The sequence below is a fragment of the Micropterus dolomieu genome, linkage group LG21 (assembly GCF_021292245.1).
Source record: "Micropterus dolomieu isolate WLL.071019.BEF.003 ecotype Adirondacks linkage group LG21, ASM2129224v1, whole genome shotgun sequence".
Taxonomy (NCBI): Eukaryota; Metazoa; Chordata; class Actinopteri; order Centrarchiformes; family Centrarchidae; genus Micropterus; species Micropterus dolomieu.
Genome location: NC_060170.1, coordinates 35139412 through 35158187, shown reverse-complemented (window position 1 = coordinate 35158187; position 18776 = coordinate 35139412). Strand labels below are relative to the sequence as shown.

General features: G+C 43.5%; 1 protein-coding gene across 3 annotated transcripts in view; it reads left to right on the top strand.

Moving 5' to 3' along the window:
- The window catches only part of grin1b (glutamate receptor, ionotropic, N-methyl D-aspartate 1b), an 85902-nt gene that overhangs the window by 32469 nt on the left and 34657 nt on the right, over nucleotides 1-18776 (top strand). For all 3 annotated transcript variants that reach the window (XM_046034779.1, XM_046034778.1, XM_046034777.1), the window contains exons 6-11: nucleotides 2287-2408; nucleotides 10326-10500; nucleotides 13010-13160; nucleotides 14812-14898; nucleotides 15716-15851; nucleotides 16032-16159. In XM_046034779.1, the coding sequence (XP_045890735.1) occupies nucleotides 2287-2408; nucleotides 10326-10500; nucleotides 13010-13160; nucleotides 14812-14898; nucleotides 15716-15851; nucleotides 16032-16159 (799 nt within the window). The remainder of the gene's footprint in view (nucleotides 1-2286; nucleotides 2409-10325; nucleotides 10501-13009; nucleotides 13161-14811; nucleotides 14899-15715; nucleotides 15852-16031; nucleotides 16160-18776) is intronic.

Sequence of the window (18776 nt, the reverse complement as noted above, 5' to 3'; positions counted from 1 at the left end):
TCTGTGCCTAAACCTAACCAAGTACTTTTTGTGCCTAAACCTTAACCAAGTACTTTTTGTGCCTAAACCTTAACCAAGTACTTTCTGTGCCTAAACCTAACCAGGTACTTTCTGTGCCTAAACCTAACCAAGTACTTTTTGTGTCTAAACCTAACCAGGTACTTTTTGTGCCTAAACCTTAACCAGGTACTTTCTTGTGCCTAAACCTTAACCAGGTACTTTTTGTGTCTAAACCTAACCAAGTACTTTTTGTGCCTAAACCTAACCAGGTACTTTCTGTGCCTAAACCTAACCAAGTACTTTTTGTGTCTAAACCTAACCAAGTACTTTTTGTGTCTAAACCTAACCAAGTACTTTTTGTGTCTAAACCTAACCAGGTACTTTTTGTGCCTAAACCTTAACCAGGTACTTTCTGTGCCTAAACCTAACCAAGTACTTTTTGTGTCTAAACCTAACCAAGTACTTTTTGTGTCTAAACCTAACCAGGTACTTTTTGTGCCTAAACCTTAACCAGGTACTTTCTGTGCCTAAACCTTAACCAGGTACTTTCTGTGCCTAAACCTAACCAAGTACTTTTTGTGTCTAAACCTAACCAAGTACTTTTTGTGCCTAAACCTAACCAAGTACTTTTTGTGTCTAAACCTAACCAAGTACTTTTTGTGCCTAAACCTAACCAAGTACTTTTTGTGCCTAAAGCTTAACCAAGTACTTTTTGTGCCTAAAGCTTAACCAAGTACTTTTTGTGATGTTTCGAAATGCTAGCGTTTTATTTTGAAAGTCTAACCGGACATTGCATATTTGTTGTTACTAAGAGTTGTTAACTTGACCGTGGAGCCTTAAACTTCTAAAAATGACGCTAAAGGTGTAGCCAGGGCGTTAACAAGCGACGCCAAGGGGCTTTGTCCAAGCGTCAATATGTGACGTGTTGGGAGTGAGAATGTGTTGGTTCAGGGGCTTCATTAGGCTCCATCCACACTCCTACGTATTAAAACTTCTGTTATGTTTACGCCTCCTGTCCAGACTAAAACGGCAAATCCAAACACCAAAAGCGTTGAAGTCTAAAAACACTGCTGAGCTCGTTTTGGGTTTAAACTCCAAGGTAGCGTGTTGGTGCTGACAGGTGAAAATGATGACGCTCACATTTGGCTTCCTGATTGGCTCTTATTTTTCATGCACAGCAGAAAAACAATGCTGCTGACAGAGTTTTAGTTTATTAAAGTATTCTGTACTGTGAAAATAACACTTCTACACTTGAACTGTGCATGTCTCCGTATTTACTTTGTGCCGACTCCTAGTCTGTTTCCCGCCGCCACAGTCTTTGTCCTCCCGTGTTACTTTCAGTAACAGTTCCACCTTGTTGTCGGTCCATGCAAAGAATCTCTGCTGTGGTTCTTCACCATTGCTGTTCTTCGTTGGTCTCTAGTAGAACTTTGTTCTTTAGCCAAATCTTCTGCAGCTGCAGAGTAGACAATCTGCTTCCTGTTTACATGCACATGCTCAGTGTACGTGAACTATACGGATGTTTTTTAACAAAATCGTAGTACTGTGGATGGAGCCTCATGCACCTTCGGCAGTGGTCCCTGCTGGACTCAAACCGACGACCCAAGCCGTTCGCCCACGGACTGAGCTAATGCTAGAGTTTAGAAAAGAAGGATCTTTACTGCCTTTAATCAGTTTCTCACAGAGAGGTTTACATATTTAAAATTTACGGGGGAAAGAGCATTGATAATTAGTTTTGAAGCCTCCAGTGTGACCGCATTTGGACGAGAGGGTGGCGTTAGCTAGCTTGGTTAACAAGGTGCATCTGTAATTCACGTTAATTGTTATATTAGCTGGGATGCTAATTTTGGCTACCATGGTAGCGACCTGTCAATCAGCTTGTAGCCCCGCCCTAAAGCCTCCCCTGCTTCCTGGTCTCTGTTCCTCTAAATGGGACCATAATTTACTAAATGAACATCATGCTGTGTTGAAGAAGACTTGAAACTAGCGACTGAGACCAGAAACTCATCAGGAAAGTGTTTACTGAGGGAATAAATCAGCTGACAAGTAGAAACATTTTCTCACAGACTTCTATACAATCACACTTCTTACTGCAGCCGGTGGAGTCGCCCCCTGCTGGCTGCTGGAGAGGACGCAGGTTTAAGGCTCTTCAGTGTTGGCTTCAGTCGTCAGAGCTGGAGGTTGCCGCTTGATTAGGAGTTTTTTAGGGTTTGTGTAATGGTTACCAGGAGGTAGTGTATATTTGCAGCACTTTATACAGTAACGATACCTTCTGTGTGTTCGCAGTGAGGATGAAGCTGCAGCCGTGTACAAAGCAGCCCGTCAGCTCAACATGACCGGCTCCGGATACGTCTGGCTGGTCGGAGAGAGAGAGATGACCGGCAAAGCTCTGAGTGAAGCTCCAGATGGTGCGTCAGCTTCGGCCTCCTCTTCCTCACTCCTCCCTTTGGAAGTTTCTCTCTGTCTCTCAGCCCTGTTTCCATCCATTCAACTCTCAAGATAATTCTGAGCCAAGAGTGTCCAAGTTTTAGAAAAAGGTCTGAATAAAAAGGCAGCAGAACGTGTCGCTTCTTCAGCGGGCAGTTAGCAGTAATGAAGCTGTTATATTGGACATCACACACCGAATCACACGCCGCAGCAAACCTGTCACTGCTGAGAAAAACAGATCCAAGTCTTCGGGTGCTCCTGTTTTTTCTATATTTGTACTGGCAGGTTTAAGGCTTTGAAACTGAACCAAATTCACACACATCAGGGTGTCATTGTGGCTGCACATTTAAAACTGAGTTTCATGCTGACGCTGACACAGCTTACAGTGAACAAGGTGCTTTTGCAATGAGCTCAGCTAGAAGATAATTCCAATGATGGGAAATTAACGTCTGATAAAGTCACTCAATAATTAAAGGAACAATAAAACAGAAACACAGGAGTTAATGCTCAAATAAATAATAAGCTGCAATCTCACAACATGATATAAATGAAACAAAAATTTCGATGTGATGTTTTTAAAAGCTGGAAATGAAAATGTGACAATGTGCATATGATCATTAGTCAACAAATTTGGTTGCAGTGGTTTTTCCATGTAGTTGTGTGGACATTATTAGGCGGTTACCAGGTCTCTGATGGGGTTTTTGGTGTGATTGCTGGGTTATTATGGGGTGGTTTCTATGGTGTTGCCATATGGTCGGTGCCGTAGGAGGTCGTTCGGGTGTGGTTCCCAGGCATCAAATGGGTAATTGCTAGGGTGTATGTCGAGAACATTTTGCATTTTGAGAACAGAAACCATTTTACCATGCAAAGAAAAACTTAATAGCAATCAATAATACTTATTTCTGATTGGCAGGTTATTCTCCAGTCCCATTGCTGGTAGGGTTACTGCTAACTAGAGAAGTAGCGACTGATAAGTGAGGGTGATTAACTACAGTAAATAGTTTTAAAGCATTATTATGTGGATTATGTGGCGTTAGTGTGCCCTGTATAAAGAGGTGGGCGTAGCCGCCGTGACTTCACCTGTTAGTTTGTGGACCGCCATCATGAAGCCTCCGGTTTGTCATTTTGCCGTCGCCATCTTGTTTTTTTTTTTGGAAACACAGACGTGACCATATATGGACGAGAGGGCGGAGCTAGCTAATTTTGGCTAGCGACAAACAGGCTTAAACAAAACGTACTTAGTGAAAAATGAGCAGCCGACTCCTGATGAGCTTTTTCAGCGGCGCTGGTTAAATGAACACAGAGCAGCGGATAAGAGTCGCCTCAGGTCGCCATGATAGCCATCAGCTTGTAGCCCCGCCCTAAAGCCTCCCCTGCTTCCTGGTCTCTGTTCCTCTAAATGGGACCATAATTTACTAAATGAACATCATGCTGTGTTGAAGAAGACTTGAAACTAGCGACTGAGACCAGAAACTCATCAGGAAAGTGTTTACTGAGGGAATAAATCAGCTGACAAGTAGAAACAGTTTCTTCCTGCAGCCGCTGGAGTCGCCCCCTGCTGGCTGCTGGAGAGGACGCAGGTTTAAGGAGGGCGTTAGCAGTGTTCGGATGTTCTTAGGTGATTACTAAGGTGTTGCTAGCTAAAAAAACAAGACCATGTTTGTCGTTCTTCATCCTCATCGGGACTACAAAATAACTGGATGGAAACATGGCTGCTCTCTCCACCACCCTTCTCTCCGGTCTCTCTCTCTCTGGTAGTGCTGCAGATCTCTTTCTCTCTCTGATGAAGGAAGCTAATCCTCATCACAGTCAGTTAGCTTCTCAGCCTCCTGGTGTGTTTCTCTCTCTGGTTTCTTCTGACTGCTGGTTGAACGTTTAAACATCCCCCCCCAAAAAAAACAACAAAAAAACAAACAAAAGAACATGTTTAAAGGTTCCTAACCACTGTTTTCTTTTCTGGCTCATTGTAACTGTGTGGCTTTAAATGTGTCTAACATCTTTTTGTTTGTTTCATCTAGTGTGTGTCGTCCGCCCGCCCGTCTGCCCGTTCTCACAGTAGACAAGCCAATAACATGTGCTGCTATGGGGGGGGGGGGCTTTAAACAGGTTCGAGGGGGGGGGGTGGGATGCGGGCCTATTAAACATCTAGTGTCGCTGCCGTTACCATGACGTGTGTCTGAACAAACACTGGTAAGATGCCGCCGCTGCTTCCTGATTCCTGCTTGATCCTTTGCCATTGGTCAATAGAGGCCTCGCCCACTGCAACACGGAGCCCGCCCTGCCAGGGAGTGGGCGGGGTTTATTGAGTCAGCCGATTACTCAGTCAGCCAGATGACTACGGGATGTAAACGCCATATGGCCAAAAGTATGTGGACGGCCCTAATATGTTGATCAGCAGTGCTGGGGAGTAACTAGTTACATGTAATTTAGTTAGGTGATTTAATTACAAATGACTGGGAAAATGTATAAAAAGCTCGGCTATAATTTGGATCATTTTCATGTTTACAATGTCTTCCCTTTCCAGCCACAGCTGTTAAGTAAAGTTTGATTCTGTTCTGAGGCTTCCGATTGGTTCTCCTGTTTGAATTTGCAGCGCCGCCCTGGCTCTCAAGATGTCTTTGAAAATGGTTAACAGCTTAAAACATTCATTAGAAATTTAGAGAAGTAATCAAAAGTAAGTTACATTACTTTGATATAGTAACTGCACTACTATTACATTCTAAATGAGGTAAATTGTAATCGGTAACCTGTAACTCTCCAAGACTGTTGATCAGTGAAGAAGAAAATCTTTGATGCCGGTGCCCCAATAAGAGTTTTTGCAAGCACATAAATTACATTATCATGCAAAGAACGATGGAATTTGAGCAAACAAAAATCTACTCTGTGCTCAATAAATCTATATTTATTTATTTTTATGTATATTTAAGGATTTCTGATTGGCGGTTTGTCTCGAATCCACCTGCTGGTGCGATTATTGGTCACTAGAGAGGCGCCTGATAAGTGAGGAAGTAGGTGAGAGGTTATCTGAGATGTTTATGTGGATAATTGGAAACACACAAATACATTTATTGAGTGCAGAAAAGCTTTTTGTTTGCTGAAATTAAATGATTCCTTGCGTAATAATAATTTCCGTACAAAATATTATGTATGAGCTTTTCTGGGATCAAAATGTCCCCGTGTCACACACATTTAATGCCACAGATGATCGTATTGTTGGTTCTGGTAGACCGAACTGAAAGGAAACCTTCCTCCTGTGCTTTGTTGAACACTTCGTCGGCCCCTCTGGCTGCTGGGTAATCGGCTCCCCGCTCTGTTGCTGTGGCTTTTTGTTTCAGAAAACATCCTCACCAGCCAGCTGCTGCACTCTTAAAAGATGATGTGTCATTTTTTCTACACATCCTCCCGTCTCTCCCCGAACTCCTGATGTGTCAAAAAATGATCCATCATGTTCTTAAAAGTGTAGCTCTGAAAGGCCGCACTCTGAAAATGACCCTCAGCTGTTTTGTGTCTGTTGGAGAAGATTGAGATTTCTTTTTAGGGAAACCGCTTCAGATTAAAACCTTTTTATTGTCACATTAACCTGCTTCGAGTCTTCAGATTTCTATTTAATCTCTTGTCCAGGGAGACGACAACAACTCGTGAGGAGATTAAGTGGCTGCAGCGCCCTGAACAAAACCTTAAAACACCCTAAAATAAGAGAATGGATCCAAGATGTTCTCGCTTGACAGACATAATCTATTATTACTAATTAAAATTGTTTTAATGAGAAGGAGACATATAGCCTGTTTCATAGCATTTCATTTTCAAAAACAACTCGAACACAATAATATAACACAAACAGAACTCACAGTTATGCATTTCATGGAGAGAAAAGATGAACAAAAACCTTTAATGTCGGGTCAAAGACCTGACGTGTGCCTTTTTTCTCCAATCACCTGCACAAAGCGGTGAATGGCGTCTAAATGTGCCACGACAACCCGACACTATCTATGTAAGTTAACAATCAATACAGTCAAACTTCTCTGCAAAATGACCACGCCATGTTGTCCGCTTCTTCCCTGCCGCATAGTCCATAAACAGCACCGCCTCTTTTTTTAGATCTTTCAGCACAAAGATGATTAAGGCAGCACATTTCTGCCTTGTTAGCGTTATTGCTTGCAAACAAACTTCTACCTGCCTCGGAGCTTTCAAACTAATCTTTACTGACTATTGTCTGAACGCTCCGCAGGGACCGACAGGCCGTTTTATACCCGTACAGAGTGAGCGCTCAGGTCGTGGCTGACCTTCAGTGCGAGCTTTGACTTTACTTCGCAGAGGATTTACATGATTTCTGAAATAGTGTCTTAGTCTTAATCGGTCAAAATGATGGACCTCCTTCAGATTTTTTTGTTTTAGTTTAAAAAATATTCAGTTTTGCCAAGTCACATTTCTAAAAACACCTGACATAAACTCAAATTATTACGATTGTATGCGGAGCCGCACGAGTCATGTCTGTTACAGACTAAGTGGGCACCATGTGTACATATACATCCAGTTCGTTCTGGAGTACATCTGGCCCTATTAGCGTCCCTGTAAACAAATTCAAATCAAGCCAACCTCAAACACACTGGCAGTCACTGACCAGTTTAATGAAAGAAATGAAATAAGACACAAAGAAGTGCTGGTCTGTCTCAGACTTTTTGTGCAAAATGTACATTGTCCAATGTTTGTTGGACCTGTTGTGCTGCAGATGCAAACTGAGGTATTCATTATCTTTGGGTTGCTACTCGTAAAAACAAAATTCATGCAAAGACCAGGTGGACTGCTGCTCCAGGAGGCTTATGTACTAAAGCGGGAATGGTTAGACCACAATCTGCAACCTTCCCGAACTTCTTTACAGTTTTAAAGGTTTTTCTAGGTTAAATTATACAGGGGATGGACAGAATAACATAAACACCTAAAGTGTAACACAACCCAATACAGTAACAACTCAACGGCATCACAGATTTACTGTGTGTTTGTGCTGCAGGGCTGTTGTGTGGTGTAAAAGCACTTTGAGTGGTCACAAAGACTAGAAAGGCGCTATACAAATACGGAGCATTTACATTTGTGTTGTGCTGAGTGTTCCTGTTATTGTGTCCACACCCTGTATCGGTACAGTTGTGAAGGATTGTGCGCAGAGGTTGTTTCTGAAACGATTCCCTAAAAACAAACCGATGAAGCAGTACTGTGACGTTATGGATTTTGATGTTGTTTTTCATCACCAGACACTTGTCACACTATGAGGAAAAGGTTTCTGCATGTGGTGCTTCAGCTAACTGAATGACAGCCCGCTAACATATGTTAGCATCAGAAATAATAAGATCTGCTCCAGTGGAACACATTCATTTTAATTAGATATACCGGTGGGCTGTAACAATTAGTTTTTAATTAGAATAACCAGCTGTACCCATTAGTTTAGGTTAGCTGATTGTGCCCATGTGGGTTTGTGATTAAGGAAGTGGGACGTTTATTTTAATGAGGATGCTACAGTAGCTCATTTGTTAAAAGCTGTAGTTTCAAGAAACAGTAGTTTCAGGGGGAAAGATAACTCACTGAATGGTTGAAGGGAGAAATATTAGCTTAATGTACCCTGTGGCTTCAGAGAGGGATGTTAGCTTTTATAGTTCACTGGAAGAAGTTTGATTAGCACACCAAACTGTAATGTTCAGTTTAAGGAAAAAACCTTATGAGTCTGGAGATGATTAAGTTTTGGCTTAATGTTAAAAACGCTTTTGTTAACATTAAAGGAGACTTATTATACTGCTCTTTTAGTCCTGTATTGTAGTTCTGTGACTCCTGTATGGCAGCTTTGCATGATTCAAAGTTCAAAAAAATAATTTTCTGTCTTACACAGGTTCTTCATGTAGGCCTTCGTTTCAGGGTCTGTCTGAAACAAGCTGTAGATGCTCCTGTCTCTTTAAGCCCCCCCCGAAAGCCCACTGTCTTCTGATTGGCCAAGACCTGAAGCAGGCTGTTGTTGTTGCTGAGCAGTACAGACAGACTGAGCGTTGCTGTGCCGTTGCTGTTGGAGCAAATGACCATATATGGAACAGCGGCTCCGTCTGGCTCCTGGTGTCGTATTACGGAGCCGTTGGTAGAAAAAGCAGTTCAAAACATTCAGAACAGGAGGAAATCTGAGGTTTTGGCTCACAGGGATTTCTTTTAAATACTTTAACCTCATTATCTGAAGCTTTGGCCATGAACATCCAACATTGTAACATTGTAGATCAGTCATAAAATGTGGAAAAGCATAATAGGTCTCCTTTAAGTTAGGAAAGTGTAGGTTTGGTGTGGGTAAAGTTAGAGATTCATCCCATCCCAACAGAGCTTCATAAAAACCCTTCACTTAGAAATGTTAGATTATCCAAGTCTACTCAGTAGTTCCAGTATCAGGTACTTTCAGGGGATAATATCAGCTAACTTTACTTTGAGAGTACTAGACGACGCTGAAATTAGCTTCCCATTCGGTAATTAAGGGGAAAGTCAAGGGAAACGTAGGTCCAGATCAAAAATCACTATGGCTAGAGCTGTCAGATCTGGACAAGATTATTCCAGGGAAGCTTAAGTTTCTTTAAAACATAGATTATATTTGTGAAAATGAAAAATTGCAATATATATGGATCTTTTACATGTTAACCACATTAGACCATATAAATCTGCCTTTTTCTTCATTTTCACAAATAGAAAAGAGGTTTCACAAATCTGAAACTATGTTTTAAAGAGACTTTAGCCTCTCTGGGACAATCTAGTCCAGATTTGACAGCTTCAGGTACGGTGATGATGTTTTTTTTTAATCTGGACCTGTGTTTCTGTTAAATTTTCCCGTTCTGCCAACTGCAGAACTGAAAAATCGGAAGCTAACTTCAGTGTCATGAGTACTAGCTAGCTAGTAGTTTCAGTAGCTGTCTGTATCCAGCGGGAGACTTAACAGTCCTAGCAGGCCGTTCCCAAAAGTTTCAAAAGGAAATGTTAGCTAGCAGTAGGCTACTAGTATCAGGATAAAATGTTGTAATGAGAGATATTAACATTGACCTAGCTAGCTGTTTCAGTAGTTTCAGGATGAAATGTTATAGTAGCTATAGTAATAAGACATATTAGCTAGCTGTTCTGTTCCCAGTAGTTTCGGATGGAAGTAACTAGTCTGTTCCTACTTTCATGGAGCAATGTTGGCAAGCTGTTCTCTGTGGTAGACAATGCAACCAATGGTTTCAGTGGGAAATGCTAACAGCTAGCTAGCTAGCGGTTCTTCGTAGTTTCAGATGGATGTTTTAGCTAGCTGTTCACCATTGTCTTTGTGGGGACTGCGAATGTTTTCAGGTGTCAACATTAGGTAGCTTCTCAGTAGTATTTTTATGGGAATGCTAACAGTGTTAGCCAGCCTCTCTCGGTCAGCTGGAGGACAGGTGTAGACACTTTTCGTCACAGTGTGACGAGTTTCTGCTGAAGGAAAACACCATACACAGTTCATAACGTCTCAGTGAGGCTTCTCTGTCCTGAGAGACAAACGGCTGTGATTCTCAGAGTGAACTCCCAGCATGCATTTTGGTATTACTGAACACTGACCTGCCGCCTGAAGCCCTGTGTGTGGTGGGTGGGTGTGTGTGTGTGTGTGTGCGTGTGTGTGTGGGTGGGTGGGTGTGTGTGTGTGAATTACACTGAAGCACTCTTTTAATTACATCTGTAAAATTAATTTAAAGTGTTTTTAATTAACGTGTCTGTATGAATGAGGGCAGTTTTCAGTCAGCAGCCTCTTTAGCTTCCTGCTGTGTGTAACCTCTGTTTGCTGGGTGTGTGTGTGCTTGTGTGTGTGTGTGTGTGTGTGTGTGCGTGTGCATGCATGTGAATGTGTGTTTGTGTGTGCGTTATATGTGTTGCAGGCCTGCTGGGCCTCCAGCTGATTAACGGTAAGAACGAGTCGGCTCACATCGCGGACGCCGTGGCCGTGGTGGCACAGTCTCTGCAGGAGCTGTTTGAGAAAGAGAACATTACAGAGCCTCCGCGGGGCTGCGTGGGAAACACCAACATCTGGAGGACCGGACCACTCTTCAAACGGTCAGTACCCAGAGGTGCAGACTCGAGTCACATGACTTTGACTCGAGTCTTGATGACTTTAGACTTGAATTTACAATATCAAAAATGTCTTGCAACTGGACTTTAGCACCAATGACTCGTGACTTCACGTAGGCTTAAGCCTTTTGACTCGAACAGACTTGAAACCGTGTACTGTGTGCAGCACATCAACACGCCTCTGCCTTTTTCTGTGCAGGTTAGCGCCTTATTTAATAAAGTTTTTTAACATTTTTATTAAATGTATATGTATTAAATTTGGTGCAGAGCACATTGTGACCTGTTTAGGACTCGAAACTCAAAGATTAGAACTTGACTTGAAACTTGACTCGGACTTGCCTGTCCTGACACTTGACTTGGACTTAACTTAGGCTCGGCGGTCTTGATTTGAGACTTGACTAGGGACGTTACTTGTCAGTGTTGTCGGTCTTGTTGGAATTTTTCCATTGTGAAAACAGGTGGAACGACATAAGTAGAAATAAATAACACAGCAAAGTTATGAAATGTGTTAACAGGACAGTGATTCTTCCAGTGAAACAGCACTCAGAGCGTCACATATTTCTGAGTTAAATGGAAAATGTGCGTGCAGTATAATCTCCGGAGAGATCTGATTTGATTGGTTGAAAGTGGCTGTGGCTTAGCAAGCTGTTTCGTCTGTTTAGGATTTAGTTTTTAAGTAATCTGATTCAGTAGGGACAGTAGAGTGGTGACATGCAACACAGATCCCAAGCTGGATATTTCTTTTGCCAACTGACACAAGTATATTCAGCTGCAGCTTGCAGACGTGACGGAAGTTGAAGGAAGTTGAACTTACTTCCTTCATATGACGTCACCCGTTGGTTTGTGCGCTGCCGTTTTGGAGGCTCGATTTTGGCATTTGGCCGTCGCAATCTTGTTTTTTTGGAACCAGACGTGACCATATTTGGAGGAGAGGGCGGAGCTAGCTAGCTTGGTTAGCAAGATGCATCTGTTATTCACGTTAACTGTGATATTAGCTGGGACGCTAATTTTGGCTAGCGACAAACAGGCTTAAAACAAAACATACTTACTGAAAAATGAACAGCCGACTTCTAAAAAGCTTTTTCAACAGCGCTAGTTAAATGTACACAGACCAGCGGATACGAGTCGCCTCTATCCTGATTGACAGGTTACCTTGGTAGCGACTTGTCAATCAGCTTGTAGCCCCGCCCTAAAGCCTCCCCTGCTTCCTGGTCTCTGTTCCTCTAAATGGGACCATAATTTACTAAATGAACATCACGCTGTGTTGAAGAAGACTTGAAACTAGCGACTGAGACCATAAACTCATCAGGAAAGTGTTTACTGAGGGAATAAATCAGCTGACAAGTAGAAACATTTTCTTTCTGCAGCCGGTGGAGTCGCCCCCTGCTGGCTGCTGGAGAGGACGCAGGTTTAAGGATTCACTTTTCAGACCCAGAGGTTCCTGCTTGGACTGGGCATAGAAATAATTACATATTGACAGTTGCAATTTTTGACTGCTGTAAACTGTAAACCCTGCCTCCTGGAACCGTGTTGCATTACTGTGACATCACACAACCGTGAGGTCATTACCAGTCTAATTTATGGCATTACTGCATAATTAAAAGGGTTGATAAAATGTGGATACTTAAGTTCATTCCTCATTTCGGTCATGCGGTGCACATTAGACAAAATGTACTGTAATAAAAATGGAGATCTTGCGGCGCTGATGGGATTTCTCAGCAGAGGACAGGCTGCACAGAGGACGAGGAGGGACGGGGTTAATAGGAACCAACAGCTCAGGTCGATGCAGCCATACCTCTTACTGTCGCTCCGCTAGCCACAATGACCCAACGCTAATGAGGTCAAGTGCAGGTTGATATGATGGGAGGGGGTTAGGTGGACAAAATCACATAAAATTATGTACCAACCCCAGCGTGAAGGATTCATAATGTTTTATCGTTTTATGGGAAGAGAAAATCTAAGTCTAATTTAGTAATAATCAACATGCAAGGAATATAAATATTATTTTGTTGGCTCTTTAAAGCCAGTTCCTCTGAGTTCCTCACGAAATGCTAGAATGCTAAGCGAAATGTGGTGATTAGTCATTTTTAAATAGATAAATTTGGAATAAAGAGAAGACAGTTTGTGTCGCTCCCTCACAGGACTGAAGACTCGCTGTCCAGTTAACCTAACGTTGCGTGACAGTTGTGCATCCACCAGTTTATCCAGTTTGGCTCTCTGAGAGTGTTTCTGATCCTCGGGATGGACTCGTTTCAGCGTCAGAGACGCTTCACTGATCTGATCCGGATTCATCTTCAACTTAGTCTGACACAACTGGGATAATGAACCACTCTGTCACTCCGCCACCCCTCTCTGTGACCTAGATAGACCATCAAGTTCAGTTACATCACTTTTGTTTAGTATCGCAGACAGTCTCCGTGTCTTTACAGCAGCAGCATCATGGGATTTCCACTGAGCTGACCCTGACTCTGCTGCTCTCTGATTGGCTCCCCAGGGTGCTGATGTCATCCAAGTACCCCGACGGTCTGACGGGACGGATCGAGTTTAACGACGATGGCGACAGGCGCTTTGCTACCTACAGCATCCTAAACTACCAGCAGAAACCAGGTCGCCTCGTCCAGGTCGGAGTCTTCAACGGCTCACAGGTACAGTATAGTGACACACCTGGTTATACACCCCGCCACACCTGAGAGCACCAGAGCGTCTCTAAAGTGAAACGTTTATACTCCCCCACAAACACAAGGTCAGAATCCTGAAGTGGGGATGCATGCTGCATGTTAATAAAGAAGGGGGGAGAGAAACAGTTAACAGTGAGTAGAAAACTAGCTCAACAGTCAGTCCAAAGTTATAATCCTGCAAAGTGTGAAGTAAAGAAACCACCAGCACACATCATCTTGTAACACACAAACTTAAGCTGACTTTGTTAACTCCTGTATCTGTTAAAACTGCGTGGCTTAAAGTGAAAATGTAATATAATACTGGAACTGCGAAGTTAACAGTCAGTGGTCTGTCCATCCATCTGAAGTTGCTTATTCGGGGTCGGGTCGCGGGGGCCGCAGGGAGCCATGAACTTACCTTTCCAGAGCTAGCTCTGACTGGGGGATCCCGAGGTGTCCCCAGGCCACTGTGGAGATATCATCTCCCCACCTAGACCTGGGTCTTCCCCGAGGCCCCCGGGTGCATCCTTACCAGAGGCTGAACCACCTCAACTGGCTCCTTTCAACGGTTCTACAATGAGTTCCTCACTGATGACATAAGGGGGACCAAACCTCCTTTTCCAGAGCCACAGCTCTGACTGGTCCTAGGCCAGTGTGGAGATATAGGCTCTATCCCATTACACACTTTGCCCTGAAAACAGAGTTACAAGGGCCAAGGGGTTGAAACATTCCCCTATGAAATGGAACAGCTCTTCAGGAACCTGATGCATCTGCAGTAGTCAGCGATGGCTCTGACGATAACAGTACGACAAGTTTTTACAGAATTTCTCCATGACGACGATTGAAAACAACTCCAATATGGCGCCCTCCGCTGTGGTAATCACTCATGTATGCTAACGTTATATCACACATCAATCGATCTAAGTCACCAATTAAAAAACACAATACTTGTATTCTGGGAACCTTCTCCTAGCCCTCCATTTGGAGTGTGCCTCTGAAAAATCTCTCTGTCAACCCCTCTATTGCAACAAGAATTGGGACACCCTACCCCTAGACTTGAACGTGCAAAACAGATGTGGTAGGGCTAAGTGATAGGGGTAAGGGGTAAAATGGGATGGAGCCATAGTCTAGACCTTGGTCTTCCCCAAGGCCTCCTCCCAGCTGTACTTGCCTTGAACACCTCCTTAGGTAGGAGCCCCTGGGGGCATCCTTACCCGATGCCTGAACCACCTCAACTGGGTCCTTTCGTTGCAAAGAGTTCCTCATGGATGACTTGGTGATCCAGTTCTTTCGGTCCATCAGTCAGCGGTAAGGCAAGAAAACGCGGCATTTGTTGTTTGCAGAACCAGACCTCTATAACGCCGACCACGGCTACAGTAACCTATGATTACTGTGAATGTTGAGTCCATGTGTTCGGGTAGGGGTCTGATAAACGGGGGCTGTGGGAAACTGAGTTCATGCGACACATCACTCAGTAATTTGTTTCGTTGTGCAGCATCTTCAACGGGCACAGAGATCATCAGAGTCTCCTGCCTCTTTAACTATTGATGTGCAGATGCAGTATTGATGCTGACATTTAGTCAGCTTGTCGCAGCGAGACCTGCGTGGAACAACAGAACAACCCGTGTGTGTGTTTCAGGTCGTGATGAACCCTCAGAGGAAGATCATCTGGCCCGGAGGAGAGACGGAGAAACCAGTTGGATACCAGATGTCGACTAAACTGAAGGTACTGCTGTTTCTGCTCAAAACTGTAAAGGTGTGAGTGGGTTTATCCCAGAGTTTTATGACTGCAGTTCATATAAAAGGAGAAGTAACTTTACCTATATACAGTATTTACCTTACAGAAGCAGAATCACAAAAGAAGTAAGGCAACAGAAAAATACAGACAGAGGAAGAATAAAACACCAAAAAATCCATCCATCCATTATATTCTGCTTATCCGGGGTCGGTCACGGTGGCAGCAGGCGAAGCAGGGTATTCCAGACATCTATAAATATTCCAGACATATTACAAATAGGATCGGAGACAAGGAGCAACCTCGGGGGAGACCAACACCCACGCTGAAAACGTGTTTGACTCTCACTGTGGTTAACACAAGAAATGGATGGCCTGTAGTAATGGCCCCCGGTGCCCCATACATATTCCCCGGGGGCCACGGCCGGAACCCTTGTCCGAGTCTCCTTTAGTTTTAGTCCTGGATCGAGGATCAGAGGACCTTAGAGAGCCGCAGCAGGTCTCTGATGCAGGCAGAGCTCTGTCGTGTCCAGACAGCGTTTGTTTCTCCGAGTGGCTTTTTTCGGTGGTCTCCACCGAGGAGAGAGCATATGTGGCTGCATGCGGCCGCCTAGAACACCAACATGTCAAACACTGCTGGTAGCTAACAGCTAGCTAACAGCTAACGTCAGCACAGATGGTCAAATAAACACAGACTGCACAAACGGTCCATGGGTCAAAATATGTGCAAATAGTGAGAATTTGCTGAACTCAGCTTTACAGTTAGAGCAACTTTATTAAACAGTGTTTATGTGTGTGTGTGTGTTCAGATTGTGACGATCCATCAGGAGCCGTTTGTTTACGTGAAGCCAACAAAGACTGACGGGACGTGTAAAGAGGAGTACACCGTCAACGGAGTCTTAATCAAGAAGGTGATCTGTACCGGACCCAACGGGACCACCCCAGGTACACAGATACACTGAACCCTAAACTGAACCCAAAATGGCCCAAACTGGTTAAACTTTGGCGGAAAATATTGTGTAGAAATATTTGTTGTCGCTCGCAGGAAGAAGCGAGGCACTGGTCGTCACGGAAACACGAACGCACACGCCTTCTTCTTTACGCTTTATGCTTGTGTGTCTCCAGGTCAGCCCACCGTCCCTCAGTGTTGCTATGGTTTCTGCATCGACCTGCTCATCAAGCTGGCGATGAGCATGAACTTCACCTACGAGGTTCACCTGGTGGCTGATGGGAAATTTGGCACACAGGAGCGAGTAAGTGGCTCAGCGTTTCACGTGGATTTCGTCACTATTTATCTATTTATTTTAAAATCATTCTAAAGGCTGCTTTTTGCTCCTGAGTGACGGGGAATTGATGCCAAACTGTGGCTCACTTCTCAAATCTGAGGCACAACAATCAGATTATCATCAAATCTGTTTACGACAAATATGCACCAGTAAAATCAGGTAAAATCTTTTTTCCTCAAGAAAATAAATATCATAATTAAAAAATTAGGTGCTGATTCATTTGTGATTCAAATGAATTAAATCAAACATTTTAGAATTTGTCATTTTATTGCCCTGCTGCACTTAAGTGAAAATATGCCAGATTATCGTTATTTGGTCAATACAAGCAAGGCAACAGAATAAATAAAGATATAGCATCGTGCTTCAGCGTGCAGATCCTGAGCTGATGACTAAAGTGTGCAAGGAATCTCCCCAATCAGACATTTTACACCCTGGGTTTCGCCTCTCAGGCAACATACAGGTTTTTGTGGACTGGAAGACCTGCATGTTTACTGGGGTATTAAACAGAACTGACTCTGCAATGTTTGTATTTCCTCTAAATATTCTCTTTAAAAAGCAAAGAGAAGAGAAGAGCCGGCTCAGAGCTCGGGTCTGTGAAAGGAAAGGAAATGTTGACTTTAAAAAACAATGACGACGATGATGTTGTCGCTGTGGCTCGCTCTCTCTCTCTCTCTCTCTCTCTCTCTCTCTCTCTCTCCAACCTGTTTACTGATTCAACACCAGCACGTCGCCGAGGCTTGTTGCCATGGCGACCACCGCTCTGTCCCTTGTTGTGACCTTGCTGAGGCTGAGAGACATTAAGTCATTACTGTCTCTCTCTCTCTGTCTCTCTCTGCTGCTCTCTTAGCTGCCGTCTCTCCTCTCACCTCCTCTATCACATCCTCTTCTCCTTTTTATATTCCCTCCAGTCTGTCTGCTGTCTAATGACTCCCCCTCCTCCTGCTCCTGCTGTCTTCTCTCTGTCTTTACAGATTTATTTATAATTTAAATCATTTTCCTGAAAGATAAAAGATTTGTTTATGAAATCAAATCACTTCCAGATAAAAAATCGGTGTCTGAAAGCAGAAGGATACTGAACCTGGACTTCACTACAATGAGACGATTTGAATATTTAATGCACCACATGTGTCTGACAGCTTTAGTTACTTTCCAGTTTTTCATCCCGTATCTCCAGGTGAAGAGTTGATGAAGAGTTCCTTTAAGTGCTGAGAACATCCTCTTCCTCCTTCAGCTGAATAAACTCTTTAAACCTTTAAAAAGCTGAAGACTGGGTGTTGACATGGTTCTGACAGGACAGCGGCGCCACAAACACATGATGATCTTATAGACCATGATGCATTGCTGCAGATTAAACTACCCGCAGTGGGAAAATGCAACAGACACATTAATGCAGCAGGAATATTAATCCAGAAACATCAGATCTAACAGAGAAACGTAGACGGGAACATTTTACTGCAACATGAGTACTTGACTTTCACACTGTAAGTACATGTTGCTGATAATACTTACATACTTTTACTGAAGGAAGGCGCTGAATCGTTACATGTACTTTTTAAAATAAACTGTACTTCTAATACTTTTTACTTTAATTGAGTACATTTGCAACAAAAACATATGTACTTCTACCGCGTCACACGGTTCTCGCTACTTTATCGATGCGTTTAGCCATAAATTATTTTCATAACAAGCTGAGCTCACGGGCACGACTGCACTTTAAGATAACTACACTTTAAGATCATGGCAGAAGTTACAACGCCTCCGTCTGGCCCAACATCCCACATGGACAGTTCTCGCTCTGGAATCTGGTGAGAGGCGGGTTGTTGCAGGGAGACGCCGGCGGAGACGAGGGAGAGGAGTTTGTTGTGTACGTAGAGGAGCTGCTAGCAAGACTTTACAAACTCCCCTCTCCAGCTTTGAGTCACGTTTCCATCGGCGTCTTCCTGCTGAAACTCTCCTCTCACAAGATTTCAGAAGAAGAACTATCCTCGAGTTTCCTGTTAAAAACAAACGGGGTCACCAGGCGTCCCTCGAAGGGATCTTTTCTAAGATGCTGTCAGACACCTGGTGTAAAGGTGCGTTCACATACAACGAGAATTTAATCCTCGCAACGCTCTCCTCGCGGGGGTTTTATTGCCGGACAACTGCCAAGACTTCACACACAACGCGATAATGCGTGAATAAACACAACTCGCCATTACTCCAGCTGTACGAACCCAAACTTGCTGCGATTTAAGAGCAGTAAACGGATCAAACTGATGCTGAAATAACGACAACATGATGCTGATTTGTTAAACATATGAATTCATCCGTTTTCTGAATGGAGTTCGGCTCGATCAGGGCTACGCTAACCTGTTCACAGTAAAGTACGACGACAGCTTTCAACTCACCAGGTAGTTCAACCTCCTCACTTTATTTTCTCCAAGTAACGCCGAGTTTCTATAGAAATATGAAGTCGTAGTCCAGCAGAGCTCGGGGGCCGACCGACGCTAACAACAACCGTGGGACCTGATGTGCACGGAAGCTGCTGAGAAGCTCCAGTGAAGATAAATCAGCGTTTTAATCTCAAAAACTAAAGTAAAAAGCT